Raw genomic sequence first — 19,241 nt, 5'->3', positions numbered from 1 at the left:
TACATGATGGTATTGATTATGTCATCATGTTGAGACTCTGTCAAAAATATAAATATATAGTACTGTGTTAAGATTGCTGCTTACCATAAATGATTGCTTTTGGGGTTACAAGTGCATATCTATCATGACAGTAGCTGTAAGTCTTCTTAAGTCACAGTGTATTTCAAAAGTCTTCTCTACAGTACATACAATCAATAAATAAATGCAGTTTTTCAACAGCTTTAATTCAGTATTGAAATTGATTGATTCTTTCATACCTGTCTGCAAAACATACCATATCTTGACAAAGAAACACCAAATATTTCAATTGAAACTTTTCACAAATTTACAGACAATAAATAAATAACATCAAACATTCAGAAAGAAGAAACACTTACTTGTAGAGATTAGTAGTGATTTCTGCAGTACAATTACACTTAGATGTAATCTTGTACACCAAAACATTTCCATAAGATAACACTTTATTAATCACCAAACGGTAAGATTTGCGTATGCAATTAGTCTTGTTGGCCACTAAAAAGTATAGTGGCTTACACTTTGTTAGTCTATTCATTAAGATATTGTACCTCAGTATTTATCATACTAAACATCACAATAACACGTTAATTAAACGATATAATTAAAATGCAGTATAGAAGATGTTGAAAATGTAATAGTCGTTAATTATTAATAATAATAATGAATAATTCTCAGTTGTAGACAAACCAGAAAACGTTCTGTCAATAATATACAATAAACACCAGAGACAAATAAGCCAATATATTGATTGTGATCTGATTTTGACTGGTATTCGCAACATGACAAAGGGAATCATGAGTTTGAAACAAATGCTAACCTAATGCAATCGCAGTCCAACCCAGTGCTGACTGACAAGTCTTATAAGGGTTTGTGAAATGGCGTACCTTTGGCCTGCCACAAGGACTGTCTGAACTTTGGAATTAGTTTAACACATTTGCAACTCTGATTAGTATCACAAAGTGAGATGTGGGAACTATAAAAAGGCTAAATTCATTACAAGGACTCAGTCTTCACTGAGCGTAGACTCCCTTTCTCCAAAGGCTTTCAGAGTTATATCCGACCCATCATGGGGGATACTAAGCTCTGTCTTTTGCTGCTGCTAAGCACCTATGCCTTGGCCCGTAAGTACTACTCAACTTAAACTAAATTGACACTTTTGTGACTATTAATGATGTTTGTATGGAGCTAAGTTTAACATATTTTAATTGAATATTAATGTTATTTATTCATGTATTGGATATCAAATATTTGATCTGTTAATAAATGATAATAATTTAACAGCTCACAGATATTAATTTATCCCGTTTTTATGATGGTTGATGTTCTAGACAATGGTCTTCATATCAGACACAATCAATTAATGGCATTAATCGAAACTACCAACAGCCTTTGTATTTGTATGTTCTTTTAACTGCTCATGACCCTATCATTTACAGAGCAAGTAGATTCCGAAGGGCGCTCTCCAACGTGTCTTGGTAAGTGTTTGATACTAAACTTTATTTGAATTGTGAAGCAAGATACATAAAGTAATAAACAAAATGTAAAAAAATAATAATAATACTTAGTACAGTATAACTGTAGGTAACTAGTAATAGGTGAAACACTTAAAATGTTTATAGTTTAACATACAGTACAGTAATTTAAAAAACAATATCTGCTAAATGAATCAAATGAAAAATTTGAAAGAATAGAAACAGAAAGTCATCATCAAGGGACCTATTTTATTGTTTCTGTGACCAAAATGTGTACAACATAACTTAACAGTTACACAGACACTGCCAAAATTCACCTACTGAACTTGTGCCACTCTTAGCTGAAAAGTTTACCTTTGAACCCTTACCGAGAATACTATTTCATATCAGTTTGTCAAGTTCTCTGAGTCAACACTATCCTGTTTATTATTTAATATGCTATATCAGAGTCCAGAGCTACTTATCTAAGAGATAAGATATCTTTGGACTGACCTGAACTTAATGATCTTTATTATAATTACATAATGTTTCATTCCTTTTAACCTTTTAGTGGCCAAGAGGTTCCAAAACTTCAGGAGATATGTGTATAACTACGAAGCTGAGACCCATAATGGTGTGCACGGGGCAACCAGCCTCAAGAATGGCCCCAAAGTGTACTGTAAAGTAAGTGTCATGACTAACAGAAATATTAACTTACTCCTCACAAAAACGTTCTCACAACATAGAATAGCCTGACCAATCCCTATCTCCATCTTACAGGTTGAGATTGATGTTGTCCAGACCTGTAACTTCATTGTGCGTACCTCAGAGTGCTCTTTAAGTGAGGTAGCAGCTGTGGACTCTGTGGGTTCTCCTGTGTATGAGCCTTCCACCAATGCTGAGACCTTCCAGTTTGCCATGGAAAAGTATGTCATTATATAACTTTGTCCTAAAAGCTCTTGAATCAGTTCCCTGTACTTCAGTGTGATTAAGTCGGACAATGTGTGTTAAAAACATGAGTAGAACCACACATTTAATAACACCAAGTTTGCTACTTTCTTTTTTTACCAGGAACCCCCTGAAGGTCATGGTTGAGGGAGAGACAGGTGTGAAACTTTTCCCTGAGGAGAATGAGCCCACCACCATCCTCAACATCAAGAGGGGAATTGTTTCTGCTCTTCTCGTGCCTTCATTGAAAGTAGAGAAAAACATGAAAATGGTACGAGTTTTTTTATTTTTATGTGTCATCAAGGTTGTTTGTGATGCAGATTAAATCAATAATAACAGGTTAGATAATACAGAGATAAGAAACCCCAATCTGGGGTGATAAATGCTGCACCAAACATTGTGTTCTTAAAGTGACTGTCCTCATTGCCAGGTCAAAGTTCATAAAAACAACTTTATCTTTAGGTGTGGATTCACATGTTGTGTCAATTTGGAATTTCCAGCTTAGTATCACAGCCTTATTAAGATAATCAGCAAATCAGACTGTAAACAGTTAATTACATTCTTGTAATTTTTTTCTTTCCTGGAACTGAATCATATGTGGTCTGAGCTAATTTTTAATTGTAACCCTTTAACTTTTTCAGGCCACCCTGCATGGAGTCTGTGACACTGATAACACTGTCAATGCCAGGGAAAATGTTGTCACCGACCTCACCCTCACCAGGGATCTGTCCAGATGTGACCGTTTTACTGCCCAGAAAGACCACACCAGCCCTCTGGCCCTAATCTCTGGCATGGTAGGTGTCTACATTATGACCTTTAAACTGTATAATACATGGTACCAAAACAATAATTATTTTGTGTGAAAAGAACACCATAAACTCAACATTTGAGTTGAGTTTATGATGAGTTGAATTTCTCCACTAATCCTAACCTAATGTATATATAATAATGTGTATATATAATGTAACTAATGTAGGTATAATACCTATTAAAATGCACTTTTTCCCTCTCAACAGCACTTCCCTCTGTCCAAACTAATCAGCAGCACTCAGACTTGCAACTACCAATTTTCCAATGAGGAAAGTCATATACTTTCAGGAGCCTGCACTGAGAAGCACATCTTCCTTCCTTTCTCTCACCAGTAAGTCTAGAAAAAGCAGTAGCCAGAGTTTTCCAGAATACTTTACAGAGCATGGCCAGTTTGTCAATTTTTATGTTCTTTTCTGATTACAGGAATGAGTATGGAGTTTCAACCGTGGTGAAGCAGATTCTGACTCTGGTGGAGTCTGAGAATATCAACGACAGGGTCTTTGACCCAAGTAAGTAGCCAAGACTAATTTAAAAAAATGGTAGCAGTCTGCTGATATCAGTTCATAAATAATGTTCTACTTCTTCTCTAAAGTTGAGGCCAACCTCAAGTTCCTGCCCATGGAGACTGTTGAAGAGAAGAACCCTGTCCAGACTAAGGATAGCATTATTGCCACCATTGGTGAGCTCACCTCCCTGTCCCAGACAAACCAGGGTCACCAGCGTGCCAGCACTTTCCAGAAACTCGTAATGCAGCTCCGTGGGTTGAAGGCTGAGGTTATGAGCGATGCCGTGGTTCACATGATGGATGTGTCTGGTGCCCTGACCTGGCAAGCGCTGGCCCAGTGCGGCACTCCAGAGTGCAGCAGTACCATGCTCCAGGTCCTGAGGACCTTTGATGTTGACGCCATGGAGGTCGATGCTGCCGTATATGCTTTGGGCCTGATACCTAATCCATCCCGTCTTCTTGTCAAGGACATGCTGGCTATGGCTCAGTACAAGCAGAGCAAGCCCATCATGTATGCTCTTAGCAACGTCGTCAGAAAGTAAGTAAAATGTTTTTACAGTCAGAGTTTTCCTCTCAGAAGCTTAATATGAAAACAACATCAAAATTACATTTTCATGTTTTCAAGTGTTCATTACTGTTCTCTCCTGTGTTGCCAGGCTCTACCAGGCCGAGGGCAAGGTCACCCCTGAGATCATTGCTGTGTCTGAGTTCATGGCCTCAATTCTGGGCAGTGACTGTGCAGGTGAAAAGGAGATGACTTTCTTGACCCTGAGGGTATGAGACCTCTTTCTACATTCTTAATTTTTGCGTTCCAAATTGTCGCAATACACAAACCTCCAAGGTCTTGTTTCTTTGCTGACTGTGAATATGTTATTTTTCAATGTGTCCAGGTTGTTGGTAACATGGGAGAGGCCATGGAGGCTGCAGATGCCAGTGTAAAGACTACCCTAGTAAAGTGCATGAGACAGCCTGCCACAACCCTGTCTGTCCAGCTGGCAGCTATCCAGGCCTTTAGACGCATGTCTGTGACTAACGAGGTCAGCTACATGCATTTGCACTTTCCTTCAGAGATAGTTGTACAAACTGTATTTATGTAAACAACACCAGTGCTCCAAAGTCTGGCATACTGGCATACTGGGTAAAACACATAAAATAACATCACAACGGCTATACGACACATTTGGGACTTCCATGGTCAATAGACTTTCTTGTCTTCTTTAGGTGCGCTCGAACCTCCAGAGGGTCAGCCAGTATGCCAAGGGAGCTGTGCAGAAGCGCCTAGCCGCCTACCTCATTCTGATGAGAGCACCTGAGGAGAGTGACCTAGAACTGGTAAAGAAGGTGCTGACCCAGGATCAGAACATGCAGGTCAAGGCCTTTGTGGCCTCCCACATCTACAATATAATTTCCTCTAAGGACCCAGAAACCCAAAAGTAAGGACAATATTCCCACTTGAACAGATTTACCGTAAAATTAAGCAACATGAGTCACACAATCTAATCTTGTAACCTAATTGTCCATGATTTGTCTTCTTCCTCAGGATGGCAAAGAAGATTTTGGATGTCATGGGAGAAAATGATGTGACTACTGATTTTGACTACACGAAATCCCGCAACTACAAGATTGAGACTGGTGCCAATTACATGCAAACTGACATGAGGGGCAACATGGTATTTGATCCAACCAGCCAATTGCCTAGAGAAGTCATGCTTGAGATGACACTGAATGCCTTTGGCTATTCAATGGATATGTGGGAGGTATGTTTAAATATCAATCCAGAAGTCCATGATAGAAAGGTCCCTTCTAAGTTTTATTCACTATCATATCCCCCGACATTCATTAATCATTTAATTTGTTTAAAGGTTGGCATGGAGGGAAAAGGCTTTGAACCAACCATTGAGGCTCTGTTTGGAAAGAATGGGTTCTTCCCAGACACGTTGTCTAAGACCATGTACTGGGCTGAAGATAAAATGCCAAACAAGATCAATGAGGTTTTACAGAAATGGATTGAGCCTTTGATGAGTGAGAAGTTGAAGAGACAGGTGAGACTTGACTATACATATATTTTGTGTTAACCTGCAACAATAATTGCATTTGAGTTGCTTTGTAACACTTTATCATTAGCTGTGCCACTGTCATAATTATGAACTAAACCTTCATTTTAGGTCCCTGAGAACATTGTGAGAGAAATTGTCCGTAACTTTAACAAACTAGCCAAGGAGCTGCAGACTCAGGAGTCCCCTGAGGCCACAGCTTACCTGAGGATTATGGGAGCTGAGCTTGGCTACATCAAGGGCACCGATCTGAAAGGCATCTTCTATACAGCAGCGATGTATGCCGAAATCCTTTTCAAGATCATCCCCACAAAGGTACATCTCATTTTGGGATGAACAGTTGTCTTAGTTTCTTTCTACCAAGATGATTGATGTTCCTCATAACATGGATTTTCTTTTCCAGACCTTGCAACAACTGATGTCAAACACTGATAATGAACTTTTCGCCCATTACATCTTCATGGACAACAGTTTTAGCCTGCCAACTGCTGCTGGATTGCCTCTGAAGTTCGCTCTGTCTGGGACTTTTGTACAGGGAGCTAAAGGGGGACTGCACATTGCACCAAACATGGTATATAGCCCACTCTTTGTTGTACATTCCTCCATTAAAAGCATAGAATGTATTTTAAGTAATTTCATTATGAACTTTTAATCTTTACTTCTTCTTACAACAGCAGGAAGTATCCTTCATGCCCTCCCTGGGGGTGGAGTTTGTGACACAGATGGGAGTACACATGCCTGAATTTGTTGTCTCCGCCATTGAGATGCACACAAACATGTACCACGAGAGTGCTTTTCATGCCAAGATCACCATGGAACAAAACCAGGTCAAGCTGGCCATACCTGCCCCTCAGGGAACAACACAGCTCTTCAGAGTTAGGTAAAGAAACATTGGAACTCCAAACGCAAATACATATTTATAATTATTCATAATATTAATGTTTAGGAAAATTACCAAAGGCACCACTGTGTATAGTTGATTTTGTATCCTCTGCACTTCCTATTAATAGCAACAGAGTTCTGACAGTGACCACTGGTCATGTTTCCCTGGTCCCTCCCATGGAGGACTACTCCAGGACTAGTGTTGTCAACTGCAGTCCTCTCTTCTCTGGAGTTAAGTACTGCACCACAGCCCGTTACTCCATAGCTGGTGTCAACGCTGCTGCTCCCTACTTCCCACTTAATGGAGAGACTAAGTAAGTAATTTCAGTAAAGACAGAAATGTTTTGGATATGTGTAGTGCTTGATTATACTTTAACACTGTATCACCTGTCTCTGTAGGTTTGCTGTGGACATCCAGCCTACTGGAGAGGTGACTGAATACACAGCCACCTTTTCCTATGAGCTCCTCAGTGAGGGAAAAGATGGACGCCAGAAGGTTGATTCTCTGAAGATGATTATGAAAGCAGAAGGTATGAGCATTTCCACACCAAGGGCGTAACCATGGTGGGGGGGGTCCAAATGAATACCCTTCCCCATAGTTTTTTGTTGTTGTTAAGTGCATTGCCTACAATTCCATATTTATATATGAAAATGTGCATATTTAAAAGATGGTTTTGAGGACTACATTGACCATTTGAATTCACATCTAAAGGAATAGTGTTATTTCTCAGAGACAGTGACTGCCTGCATTGTGACCACATGCAATTTTATCAGAAAAACTGCGACTCCTGCTTTTATGAGGCTACTCGTTTTATTTGCTTACACATTTAGCTTTGTATAAAGTTACTTTCTGTCTGAAAAAAACAGCGTATGCTTGGCTGTTGGTGCAGCTTTCTCCGCTTTTTAGGAAACCTCAAATCCTCCATTACTCTACCTCCTCTCCAACAAGTTAACTAACGTTACTTTCTTTGAGCTCAACTGACTGACGAAAAAGTGTTAGGTAACCATAACAACGCAGAACGACACAAGGTGGATTAAAACAAAATCACACAACTGTACAATTAGGAGGGGGGATTTACACACTTATGTTTTTCTTAACAAACGGGAATTAATTGTAAATAAATAAGACATAACACGAGACCGATCCATTGACAGTGTTCATAAAAGGAGAACGGATATTTTACATATTTTCTGCTGTATATTGGGTGGGGGGGGGGGACCCCCCCAAAGAATACGTGGTTACGCCCTTGTTCCATACATACTCCAATCGATTCCACCTTGATTCCCTTTTATTGTGAAATAATTTTGTGTAAACGAGCAGCTTCTCAGCCACTTCCTGCTTTTAGGTTCGGAACCCACTGAGGCCACAGCCACAATAAAGTACAACAGGAACAAGAACGTTTTCACCACCAATGTCCAGATTCCTGACTGTGATGTGGAGGCTGGAGTCAGGGTGGGCCTCACTGACAGCAGCACCAAGGGCAAGTCCATCACCATCGAAATCTCCAACAAGAACATTCCCCAGCTGTCTCTGATTGGTCGTGCCAAGTAAGTTAACATGAGCACACATTCAGAGGGAACATTTTTAATTGGCCCAATTTTTTCTATCCTTGAGTACATTTAGTTCTGTATCTTTGTTTCATTGAAAATGTCTTTCCTACAGGCTTGAGGCCATGACTGACGGGATGCTCCAGGTGCAACTGGTGGTGCCCTCACTTCAGACAGATGCAGCTGTCACTGCCACACTGAGGAATGGAGAAGGACTCACTCTGGAGATTAAGAGTGACCTCAAACTCCCAGAGACCTCCTCTGTGCAGGGAGTCGTCTTCAAATATGGTAGACCAACATTTCATTAAACAATTTTTTGGGACAAAGCCTAGTTTTAAAGTCCATTTAAAGGTTGTCATTATGAAGTGAAGTGTTCAACGTTTGACAAAACCCATTTTTAGGAGAGGACCAGATTCAGGTACAGGTGATGTCTGACATGAACTCTGAAATCCATAAGCTCTTACCTTACACTGAAGACATCCAGAAGTGGCTCATACTGCTTTCTGAGGACATCATGGACCATAAGGTGGCCAAGACTGACATGAAACTGCGTCACATTTACACAAAGGCTCTTGAGGTAACCTTCGTCCATTTTTCAGCTTTCTCATTTTCATGAGAAGGAGATTTACAAGAGTGTAAAATTTACAGGCAAGCAGCATGTGGCTGGACAAGATCACAACTGATGTCCCTGCCTTTGAGACACTTAAGAACCACATTCCAGAGATAATAATGCCCTCCATGCCTGAGAAGCTGTTCCTGAAATCGTAAGTATAAATGAATAAATTCAAGTCTTTTATTGGCAGGTGCACAGAACAACAGACTGGGCACTGAAATTCTTAGGACAAGACAATGCAAAGCAACCTGGCATAACATAACATTTAAGTACACAGAACATAGATTACATCTATGATAAGCTAAAATATAGTAAACCTCCTAATATACAAATAATATACAATATTCAATAGAGTATACTAAACCTTTAAATACACATAATACACATAATAACCTATACTAACCTTATAAACCTATACTAACCTAAGACAAGTTAAGTACAATAGTGCAGTATTGCTGATAGTGCAACCAGTAGCTGAAATAACCTATACTAACCTTATAAACCTATGCTAACCTAAGACAGTAAAATAATCCTTGCCAAGTGACAACCCTTATATCCAGAAGTGTCTGCCGGTCTTACTGAATGAGCGACAATGTAACATGGAGAAAACTAATTACGAACACTAATATAACAAACAAATTGCTAGGTAGCCTACTTGCGGAGCTCTTGTCAGTGCAGCCATCCTGCAGGCGCACCTATATTCTCTCTCATATATATTTATTGGGTGTTGCATCAGCAAGGCACACACTATGTTATCTCATATATATAATTATAATTTCTTATTATTTATTTTCCCACCCTAACTCCTCCCTCGATACTTGCACAACATAGACAACGTCGATGTCAAAACGTTTGTCTTGGTCACGATTGCATTGCTTATATTGGAATTTACATTCGGTGCAACAGTTTACGCGTAATATACGTTTCAGTGGCGAAAAGTGAAGCTAACAGTGGCTAACTAGCTAGCCACAGTCAGAAACGTCACTAACGTCACAAATACACGCGTGATTATCTAGTAGTAGAACATTAGTTTAGCAGATTGTTAACTTCTGGGAGATAGCTAGCTAACTAGCTAAAACGGCAAGACAGCTGCAGAAATGCCACAGGCAAAGGCCAGAGTGTGAGTGTGAGTTAACTATTTACTCATTTAACAATGTGATATAAAACCCAATTGTGAAATGTAATGTACAATATGATATACGCTGATATTATTAAGCTTGTACATCTACTTTCGGAAACAGTAGTCTGCTATTTCACTGAGGCGTTAGCATCAAGACATTAGCCTCTGTTGCCCGACACATACGACAGTGGTTTGTGATAGCCTACATCCGTTTTCAATCGTTAAAATAAACATTCCTCACAAATAAATCTTTGTTTTCGGATTTATTATGTCATTAGATTACAAGTAAACGATTCGTTGGTGAAATTCATTGCATGTGGTTTTAAACCACCTAGCTGACTGCAACACTGTACATTGGTAAGAAAAACTATTCCACTGCTGTCCAGGAAGCCAAACGGCGACAGTACATTTTCGGCACTGGTGAAACTATCTGACTACTAACCTGAACTTCAATGGCACCGCCTAAACTTTATGTCAATCTGTTCAGGAAGGTCTCTACAGGGCTTTGAAAACAACTAACATTTTCAAATTGGGACTAATGTCCGACAAGTGCCCCTGTTTTAGAGCTACTGTACATTCTGAGTGTTACAAACTGCCCTTCGTTCTATCTAGCTAGTTAGCTTGCCACGGGCATTTCTCTTCCGTCTGCAGCACAAAAAAAAATCACATTTTCCATATTACATTTAGTCATTTAGCAGACGCTCTTATCCAGAGCGACTCACAGTAAGTACAGAGACAAGTAGGGTGAAGTGCCTTGCCCAAGGACACAACATCATTTTTCACGGCGGGGAATCGATCCGGCAATCTTCTGATTACTAGCCCGACTCCCTCACCGCTCAGCCATCTCTCCGAATTCATAGTACATTTTGGCCAATAACTGTTGATTTGTTTTCCTTATTTAGTTGATTCCTTTGTCCTGTGATATGTTGGGAGATCCCATGTCATGTATGTTAACCAGCTGAATTGATGCGGCCGCCATTTTGAATTCATTAAATAATTTGTCCAATCTTCACCAAATCTGGCACATATTATCTTCAGATCAAGCCTCACAAAAGGTTTCACATGGATTTTTGATTTTCTAAACCATTTCTCCTTTATAGTCTATCAAAATCGGCAGCCTAGCCGTTAAACAGGAAGTTGGGTCGTATCTCAGAAAATCCTTGATGGATTCACACAAAACGTTCTATATGTACTCAGGAGGATGTCAAAAAAGTTTTGGCGGTAATTTGACCTGTTTGGCCCCTCATTGCGGCTTGCAGCTATATTTTCTTTTGAATTTGTTATCAAAATAATGGATTTTTACTTTTAGACTAAACTTTCTGTCATTCCTTCACCAGTGAGAGCACATTCAGATACCAGTTCAACAAGGACCGTGTCATCATCATCATCATCCCCATACCTCTTGGAGGAAAGTCATCTGAGGAACTCAGGATCCCAGCCCTGCTGACCACACCACACCTGGCAGTGCCCCAGATGGGTCTAGACCTTCCCTCTAAGGAGATTCAGGTCCCCACCTTCTCCGTCCCCTCCAACTATGATCTTGCTCTGCCACTCATAGGAATGGTGGAAGTATCTGCTAAGGTTAACAGCAACTATTACAACTGGGAAGCCATGATCTCAGCTGGCAACAACAGTGTAGAGGATCCAAGCTACATGGTCCAGTACAAAGTGATGGCTGACAGTCCCATCGAGCTGCTCTCCTACACAACTGAAGGTAACTTCCTCTCTCATAAACGTAGCAATGGGGTCACCTTGATATTATTTGACATTCAATTTAAGGTCAAGAATTAAGCTCAAGTGTCTGGCATTAAACTAACAGGACATTTCATGCCTCAGCTCTGATGTCTGATCTAGAGGACATTTAGGAGGTTTAATTTGACTTGTGCATGTTATTACAGGAACTGCACTGATTACTGACATCCCAGAGGATACAATGAAGGCCATTGTTAATGCTTCCCTTAGCCACAAGCTTATTGACACAAGTTTTGGGATCATGGAGAGTGTCAGTGTTTCAGACAATGTTAAAGCAACAGGCAACTACAAGATCCAGGCATTTAGCCCCCTGGGATTGCAGACATCCCTGGACATCACCTCCCAGTGTTCCCTGGCCTCCGACATTTTCATTGGTGACGCCAACATGGACGGAAGTCTGACCGTGGGATCCCTGACTGCCAGCACCACCTACTCCCAGTCATTCTCTGTTGAGCCAATGAAGAAAGAAGCAAGAGCTGAGTCTACATTGAGGGTGGATGCTCCAATGCTAGAATTTGTCAATAAGATCAAGGCCGGATATGCTGATGAGCAACTTCTCATCGAGTCCAACACCAACATGAACAACGACCCAATCAAGCACACCACCAAGATCAGCATTGGCTACAAGGAAGCTCAGCTCACTATCCAGTCTGACTCTGTGACCAAGGCTGATGAAAGAATGCTCCGTAGCCAGGTTGACTTCACTGCAACCAGAAACGAGGCCAGCATAAGGATGGAGAACCAGGCAGATGATACCGAGAATCGTGTATATTCCTTAGTCTCCGCATCCCTGAATCCGTCTAGCCTTGAGATTAATGCGGATGCCTCTGTTAATGTATTTGCTAGCCGTGCCTCCCACAAAGCCACATTGACCCTGAATAGGGACAGCCTGGCCACCAGCTGCACCACAACTGCACAGAGTAGCCCAGTGACCTTCGAGAACATTATTCATGGTGGATTTGACACCACCGGGGCCAGTATGAGCATCAACACTAAGGGCGCCATCCAAGAGAACACAGCTGAGTTAAGCGTGGAGGGGAAAGTCAGCACCTCTGAGCTATACATGAACAGCATGTACAAAGGTAACCTATTTGATGCCAACACCAGAAATAGAGTAAATCTCAGAATGAATGAAGATGGTTTGACCATCTCTAACAGCCTGGTAGCCTCTCTGCAGGACATGAAAACTGACAACAAACACTCCATGACTCTTACTCTTGGATCTCTGGCTGTCCGCTCCAAAACTGATAACTTCCTTAGTGACAGTAATTCCTACAAGCATGACATTACCATTGACATTGAACGTTTCACTGCCTCTGTGGTTGTAAACAATGACCTAAAGATTATGGATGTTCACTTTGTCAATGAAGCCGAGTTCAAGGCAGAGCCTTACAATATGGACCTGACTGGCAGTGTAAAGGGCATCTACTCAGAAGACGAGCTGAAGCACACTTACGAGATCAGCTTTGCTGATATGACATCCACTGCTAAGTGCAACACCAACGGAAAACTCATGGGATCACAGATGTCTCATAACACAGACATGGAACTTTCTGGTCTGACCATGAAGTTCAACAGCTTGGCAAACTTCAACTCTCCGTCTCTTCGTCTGGATAGCACTATCCACACTGTTGCTGAACCCTTCACTCTGAATGTTGATGCAATCTTCAACTCAAATTCTGAACTGAATTTCTATGGATTGCAGACTGGTGAAGTGTACAGCAAGTTCCTCCTGAAGGCAGAGCCCCTGTCTTTCTCCCACTCCCATGAATGCAGAGCCTCAACTACCCACAAGCTGGAAAGTGGCACTTCTATTGAGACAAATATGGACAACAAGTTCAACAGCTTGATAACCACTAAAGAGCAGAGTGTCACATTCAAGACTACATCCAAACTGAACAAACATGCATTTGACCAGGAAATTAAGGCCTACAACAACCCCGAGAAGCTGGGAGTTGAAATGACTGGAATTGTCTCCACCACTGTGTTGAGCAAAGCTAGTGAGAACCAGGACTACTCCATCTCCGGATTTGTAAAGTATGACAAGAACAGTGACAGCCATCTCCTCCAGATCCCTTTCATTGAGCATCTGCCTGCAGTCATTGAGCAAGTGAAGGCTACAATTATGGGAGTTATGGACAATAGCATTGAGCTACTGAAGGACATTGACACAAAGTATGAAATCAGGGTCAACCTTCAGGAGAAAGTCAACGAACTAAAACAAGTCATTGCCACTTTTGACATTAATTTGTTCATTCAAGACTTGAAAAACTTCATGAACTCCATGGTTAATCACATGACTGGTCTGATGTCTAAGCTTCCCCTTGAAGAATTAAAAAATATGATCAAATCAGTTAAGGACACCATTTCCGACTTCTTCGTGGAATTTAATGTACCAAAAACCAAACTTGAGGAGATTCTGTCCAACTATGAGGTTGACAAGATGGTTGAGAGTGTTATGGATGAAGCAGTGGAAATCATGAAGCACCTCCAGCTCAGGGAACACATTCAGTCAGCAATTGCTGCTCTCAAGTCTATTGACATCCAACCATTCCTAAACAAAGTCATGACACCAGTGGAGGAGTTTGTGAATCAATTAAGCACATTTGACTTCAAGCACATGTTCGAAGACATGAATGTCTATTTTTCACGATTGATCCAGAAGATCAAGTCTTTTGATTATAAAACATTCACTGAGGAGCTCAAAGAAAAAATCACTGACATGAGCAAGATTCCTTGTTTTGGAAAACTTCATGGTGAGTTCAGACTCATCTCACCTGATTACAGCCTCAGAACGACTGCTGAGCTGCAAAACTCTACCACTGCCTCTGAGTCTCCAGAGCTCACTGTCAACCTCAACTCTCAGGCCACATCTACCTTTGACCTCATTGCCTACACTCTGGATGCCACTGCACATGTTGTAAGCAGAACGAGACAGTTTTCTCTCTCTGAGACCATCAAAGTTGCGCACACCTCTTTCTCCTTTGACCACGAGGGAACAGTGGGTTTCTATGGTACTTCTGCAGAGGCATCCTCTAAGACCACTGCCAAGGCTACGACCGAGCCATACAAAGCTGAACTTGTCAACAGTGCAATCTTTACAACAGGGCATGGAGTTTCAGCCACACTGGAGACTGCCTACAACCATGAGGTGAACATGCCCCTTCTTGAAATCTTGAGTGAAACTTCCCACACCCAGAAGACCTTTGCCTTCCTGGAGAATGGGGTCATTACTCTGACCCTAGGTCATGAAGGCAGGGGTAAATTTGTCATCCAGGAGTATGGAGATGAGGGAACCCAGAAGAGTGACATGGAGATAACTATTAATTTCCATGACATCAAACTGACCTTCACAGGAGAAACAAACACAAATCATGTTCAGATGAAGCAAAATGTTCAGGCTGAGTTCTGCATTTACGGTCAAATCAACATTGAGGCATCTGCTGAAACAAAAACACCCTTCATTACAAGCAGTGTTGCTGAGCTGAAAGGAGAGGCTAAGGTACAGGATATGAAAATTGAGATAACTGCTTCCCACAACACTGAGCTGGTAGGCAATGTTGAGGGAACTATCTCCAACTCTCTCACTGCATTGATCACACCGTATGAGCTCATGTTTGACATCAAGAACAAGGAAAATACCAAGGTGAAACTACCTTTCAAGCTGTCTGGAAAGATTGATCTTCAGAATGACTTTGCCGTTACCCTTAATTCTGGAGTGCAGCAGTGCAGCTGGGTGGGTCGTGCTCGATTCAATCAGTACAAGTACTCCCATTACTTCACGATGGACAATGGTGAAAAGGAAATTCACATCTTTGCACAGATTAATGGAGAAGCTAACCTTGATGTGTTGAAGGAGCCCATCACCATTCCTGAAATGTCTGTGCCATTCCTCAGTGTGAAGACATCCGCAGTTAAGGACTTCTCTCTGTGGGAGGACACCGGCCTGAGCATGCTCTTGACAACAACTCAGCAGACCTTTGACATGGAGTCCAAAATTGTTTACAAAAAGAACCCTGATATGTTAACCATTGACCTTGACTTGCAGCCTGTTGTCAGTGCCATCAATAAGAATACCAGAATGCTGAACAAAAACATAATCATTGGTAGGGATAATGTTGTTGCCTTACTCACAATCTCCTTGGATCAAGCAAAGGCAGAATATGAGAAATACAATATTGAGCTGCCAAAAACCCTCACAGTTCCAGCATACAAAGTTCCAGTGATGAATATTGAGGTGTCTTCTTTCACCATCCCTCTGCCTGACGCCAGTCTCATCACCATGCCGGCTCTGCATGTTCCATCTGCCCTCAGCAAGCTGACTCTTCCAAAAATCACTCTGCCCAAAATGCAGAGGAGCATCAAGATCCCTGTCATGGGTGACCTGACATATGAGTTCTCCATGAAAACACCTGTGGTCACACTTAAAACTAATGCTAGCATCATCAATCAGCATGAAATCATAGTCAAACTTGATGCCACCTCCACCTCTGACTTTAAGGTCTTGACAGGCAAGATTGAGGGTACCAGCACTTTAAACAGAGATAACGGAGTGAAACTGTCATCTGTCCTGTCTGTGAAGCACATGATCATTGACAGCAATCACGACAGCACCATCATCTTCAATAATGAGGCTATGGATGCTTCTATCACCAATTCAGCTAAGGTTGGCATGTCCGCTCTGACGATCGAAGCCAACCAGGAATTGTTCGCAAATGCACAGGATGGGCTCATTGTATCTCTGTCCAGTCCATCTTCTGGTCTCCTTGGACTCCAGTTGTTGACAAAGCGCCCAGCTCAAGTGAAAGGAAGGCTCTACAGCCGCTATCCGGTAAGACCTATATTTATTTTGTGTAAGATATGTTGTTGTATGTTCTCAGGTAGCATCTAAATAGGGTCTAGTTTGGTTTACAATTTTATTATCAAGTAATTGACAGAATTGAGCTGACTTAAAGCACACCTTACCACACCCTGACAGAATAATTTAGAAAAATGTCTGACATACTTTTTGTAACATTTTCCTGAAACATAATTCTTTCTCTTTCATGTAGTCTGATCCAACAAATGATGTGGATATCATGTCCATCAAGATGTCTGTGATCGACTCAGCTATGCTTAACATTCAGACAACCTGGAATATGGAGGTTCCCAATGAGATGATTTTGGGACTGAAGGAGAACATACCGACCATTGTGTCCACAGTTACTCTGCAGGATATTGTGACCAATCCCATTGGTAAAGCATATAATGAAATCACCAGGCTAGCCAGCAATCTTGAGGGTCCACTTGAGCAGATTAAGGAAGAGGGCAGAGTAATGTTCAAGAGGGCTGCTGACAATTTTGAAGCTTTAGGTCTTGCTGACTTGACCGAAAAGGTCTCAGAGAGCATGATCTATGTCCTCAGCGAGTATGAGGAGAAGATTCAGATTCTTCTCAATGCTGTCATTGAGTTCCTGAAGGAAACACAGTTCCAACTTCCTGGATTTGAAGACAAACTGTCTGGGCTTGAAGTCTACCAGAAATTCACTAGCTTCATTAGTGAAGTAACTGAAGAGGCTATCACAAAGGTTCCAGAATTTGTTGCTGCCCGCAGTGAAACTGTTCATAATTTTATTACAAATATCCAAATTCCCATTCCTGATTTCAGAAAGGAAGGATTTGTGTCCACCATCACATTTGAAGAACTCCAACGTATTCTCATTGACCTTGTTCAGACAATCAGGAATATAACACTGGAGGACATTGTGGAAATTGTGAAAAAATCTAATCGTTTTTGTATTCAGAAACTGGAGGGGCTCAATTGGATGAGCGACATTTATACTGATTTTGTCAACTCTCGTGGATTGTCTTTCATTAACACCCAGGTTGAAAACTTTAGGAACATGGCTGAGGCCTACTTCAGTGATATCCATACCAATGTCCAGCTTATTTTTGCTGACATGTCTATTGAGCAGCTGAAAGCAGACATCCAGTCATGGATTGGCTCAATGGTCAAGCGCTTGAATGCTTTCCATAACATGGTTATAGAGTTCCTTAAAGAGATATCCAAGCATGCAGAGTCATATGTGAGAGTACATGATAGAAGGATAGAAATTGACATTCCTATTCCATTTTCTGACCACGCAGATTGAACCAGTAACCTGGAACCAATGGTATTCAGTCAAAGAATGTTTTTAAATCTAACTTAGTATGTCTGAAACAGCTAGACATGGAAAACAGCTAAACCTACATTGTTGTAATTCTGTATGCAACAGTCCTAGTTATTCAGGCAAGGGATGTTTCCATGTTTTTCCCCGCATTTTTTAGTAAATTGCTTATTTTGTTTTAGTATTAATTACTCAGATATCTACCACCTCAGCTGATATTAACATGTTCCCCTTGTGTCTGTATTTAAAAACCTAAACACATAAATAAAGACCATTTGGAATGCAAGTTAAATTTTTCAAACTCCTTCTACACACTTTAGTGTTAGTCATTCTCTTTGAATTACCAAAAGTGGAAATTAAGTTCCACATGAAATGTAATATTTTAATTACCCTTGTGAGGGTGCTGTGTACATGGAGCATGACAAATCTATGTCTGCTCAGTCTGCTTTAAAATGCACTTACTAAGTGTTCAACAACAGAGAATATCATCAAAGAAGATTATACAGCATACACGTAAGCCTCACAGCAACACAGTAATGAAGACATTTTCTAAATGTATTGTTACTCACTGCAAAACTTACTTTACTTGATCAAATGTAGGTACTCTACTGAAACAGTATTTTGTTTATGGACAGAATAAAGAAAACACCCTTTACAAGTTTAGCATTGTGTGATTTTCATCTCTCAAGCTAAATAAAGAGCAGGCTAAAGGGTCCCTCCCCTTAAAAATGTTCCACCGTCCACAGCATGACATCAGCTATTAACAAAGTAATTCATGACAACAGAAAGCAAAGGCATTCTTGGTTGCTGACTTTGATGGAGATAAAAGGTAGGCATCTATGAATGGGTATCAAAGCATAACAGAACATGTCAGGATATTTCACATTTAAAGTATTTTTTAATAGCTCTCAAAACGTGTATGCACAGACCAGTGGCGGCTGCTGGTCTTTCAAAGAGGTGAAGCTCATTTTCGGCCTACATCCTAAAAATGTTTTATTTATTTGGCTAGTACATTGGCTAGTTCACCCCTATGACAAGCCTAGGCTACTGAATGAATTAATGAATGAACGAACGATCTAACAAAACAATATTAATCGAGGAGGAAATGTGGAAATTAGGTTAAACTGAAATTAGGAACGTGGTGTAAATTGTATGAAATGTATGAAAAGGGAGTCAGATGGCTGAGCGGTGAGTGAGTCGGGCTACTAATCAGAAGGTTGCTGGATCGATTCCCCGCCGTGCCAAATAATGTGTCCTTGGGCAAGGCACTTCACCCTACTTGCCTCGGGGGGAATGTCCCTGTACTTACTGTAAGTCGCTCTGGATAAGAGCATCTGCTAAATGACTAAATGTAAATGATGAAAATTGGTTAGCAATTTCGCCAAGCAAATACC

General features: G+C 40.9%; 1 protein-coding gene across 3 annotated transcripts; it reads left to right on the top strand.

Moving 5' to 3' along the window:
* Window positions 1-944: 944 nt before the first annotated feature.
* LOC124487430 (apolipoprotein B-100-like) lies at window positions 945-18,508 on the top strand. Of its 3 annotated transcripts, XM_047049764.1 has the most exons (26): window positions 945-1,139; window positions 1,455-1,493; window positions 2,041-2,153; window positions 2,250-2,395; window positions 2,541-2,688; window positions 3,059-3,211; window positions 3,434-3,558; window positions 3,651-3,736; window positions 3,820-4,270; window positions 4,389-4,506; window positions 4,623-4,769; window positions 4,954-5,165; window positions 5,273-5,489; window positions 5,595-5,774; window positions 5,898-6,101; window positions 6,190-6,357; window positions 6,461-6,666; window positions 6,797-6,982; window positions 7,068-7,198; window positions 8,015-8,216; window positions 8,332-8,504; window positions 8,618-8,793; window positions 8,865-8,980; window positions 11,287-11,663; window positions 11,848-16,532; window positions 16,753-18,508. In XM_047049764.1, the coding sequence occupies exons 1-26, from the start codon at window positions 1,085-1,087 to the stop codon at window positions 17,830-17,832; spliced, it is 9,894 nt and encodes a 3,297-aa protein (XP_046905720.1). In that variant the 5' UTR covers window positions 945-1,084; the 3' UTR covers window positions 17,833-18,508. The 3 variants fall into 3 exon arrangements, with proteins under 3 accessions (XP_046905720.1, XP_046905722.1, XP_046905721.1); XM_047049766.1 differs by lacking the exons at window positions 5,898-6,101; window positions 6,190-6,357; window positions 6,461-6,666 and having other exon boundaries at window positions 1,024-1,139; window positions 5,595-5,644; window positions 6,932-6,982; XM_047049765.1 differs by lacking the exons at window positions 945-1,139; window positions 1,455-1,493; window positions 2,041-2,153; ... (1 more) ...; window positions 2,541-2,688; window positions 3,059-3,211 and having other exon boundaries at window positions 3,458-3,496.
* The last annotated feature ends 733 nt before the right edge of the window (window positions 18,509-19,241 follow it).

Source organism: Hypomesus transpacificus, chromosome 26 (assembly GCF_021917145.1).
Source record: "Hypomesus transpacificus isolate Combined female chromosome 26, fHypTra1, whole genome shotgun sequence".
NCBI lineage: Eukaryota > Metazoa > Chordata > Actinopteri > Osmeriformes > Osmeridae > Hypomesus > Hypomesus transpacificus.
This window is presented reverse-complemented; position numbering and strand designations above follow the sequence as displayed.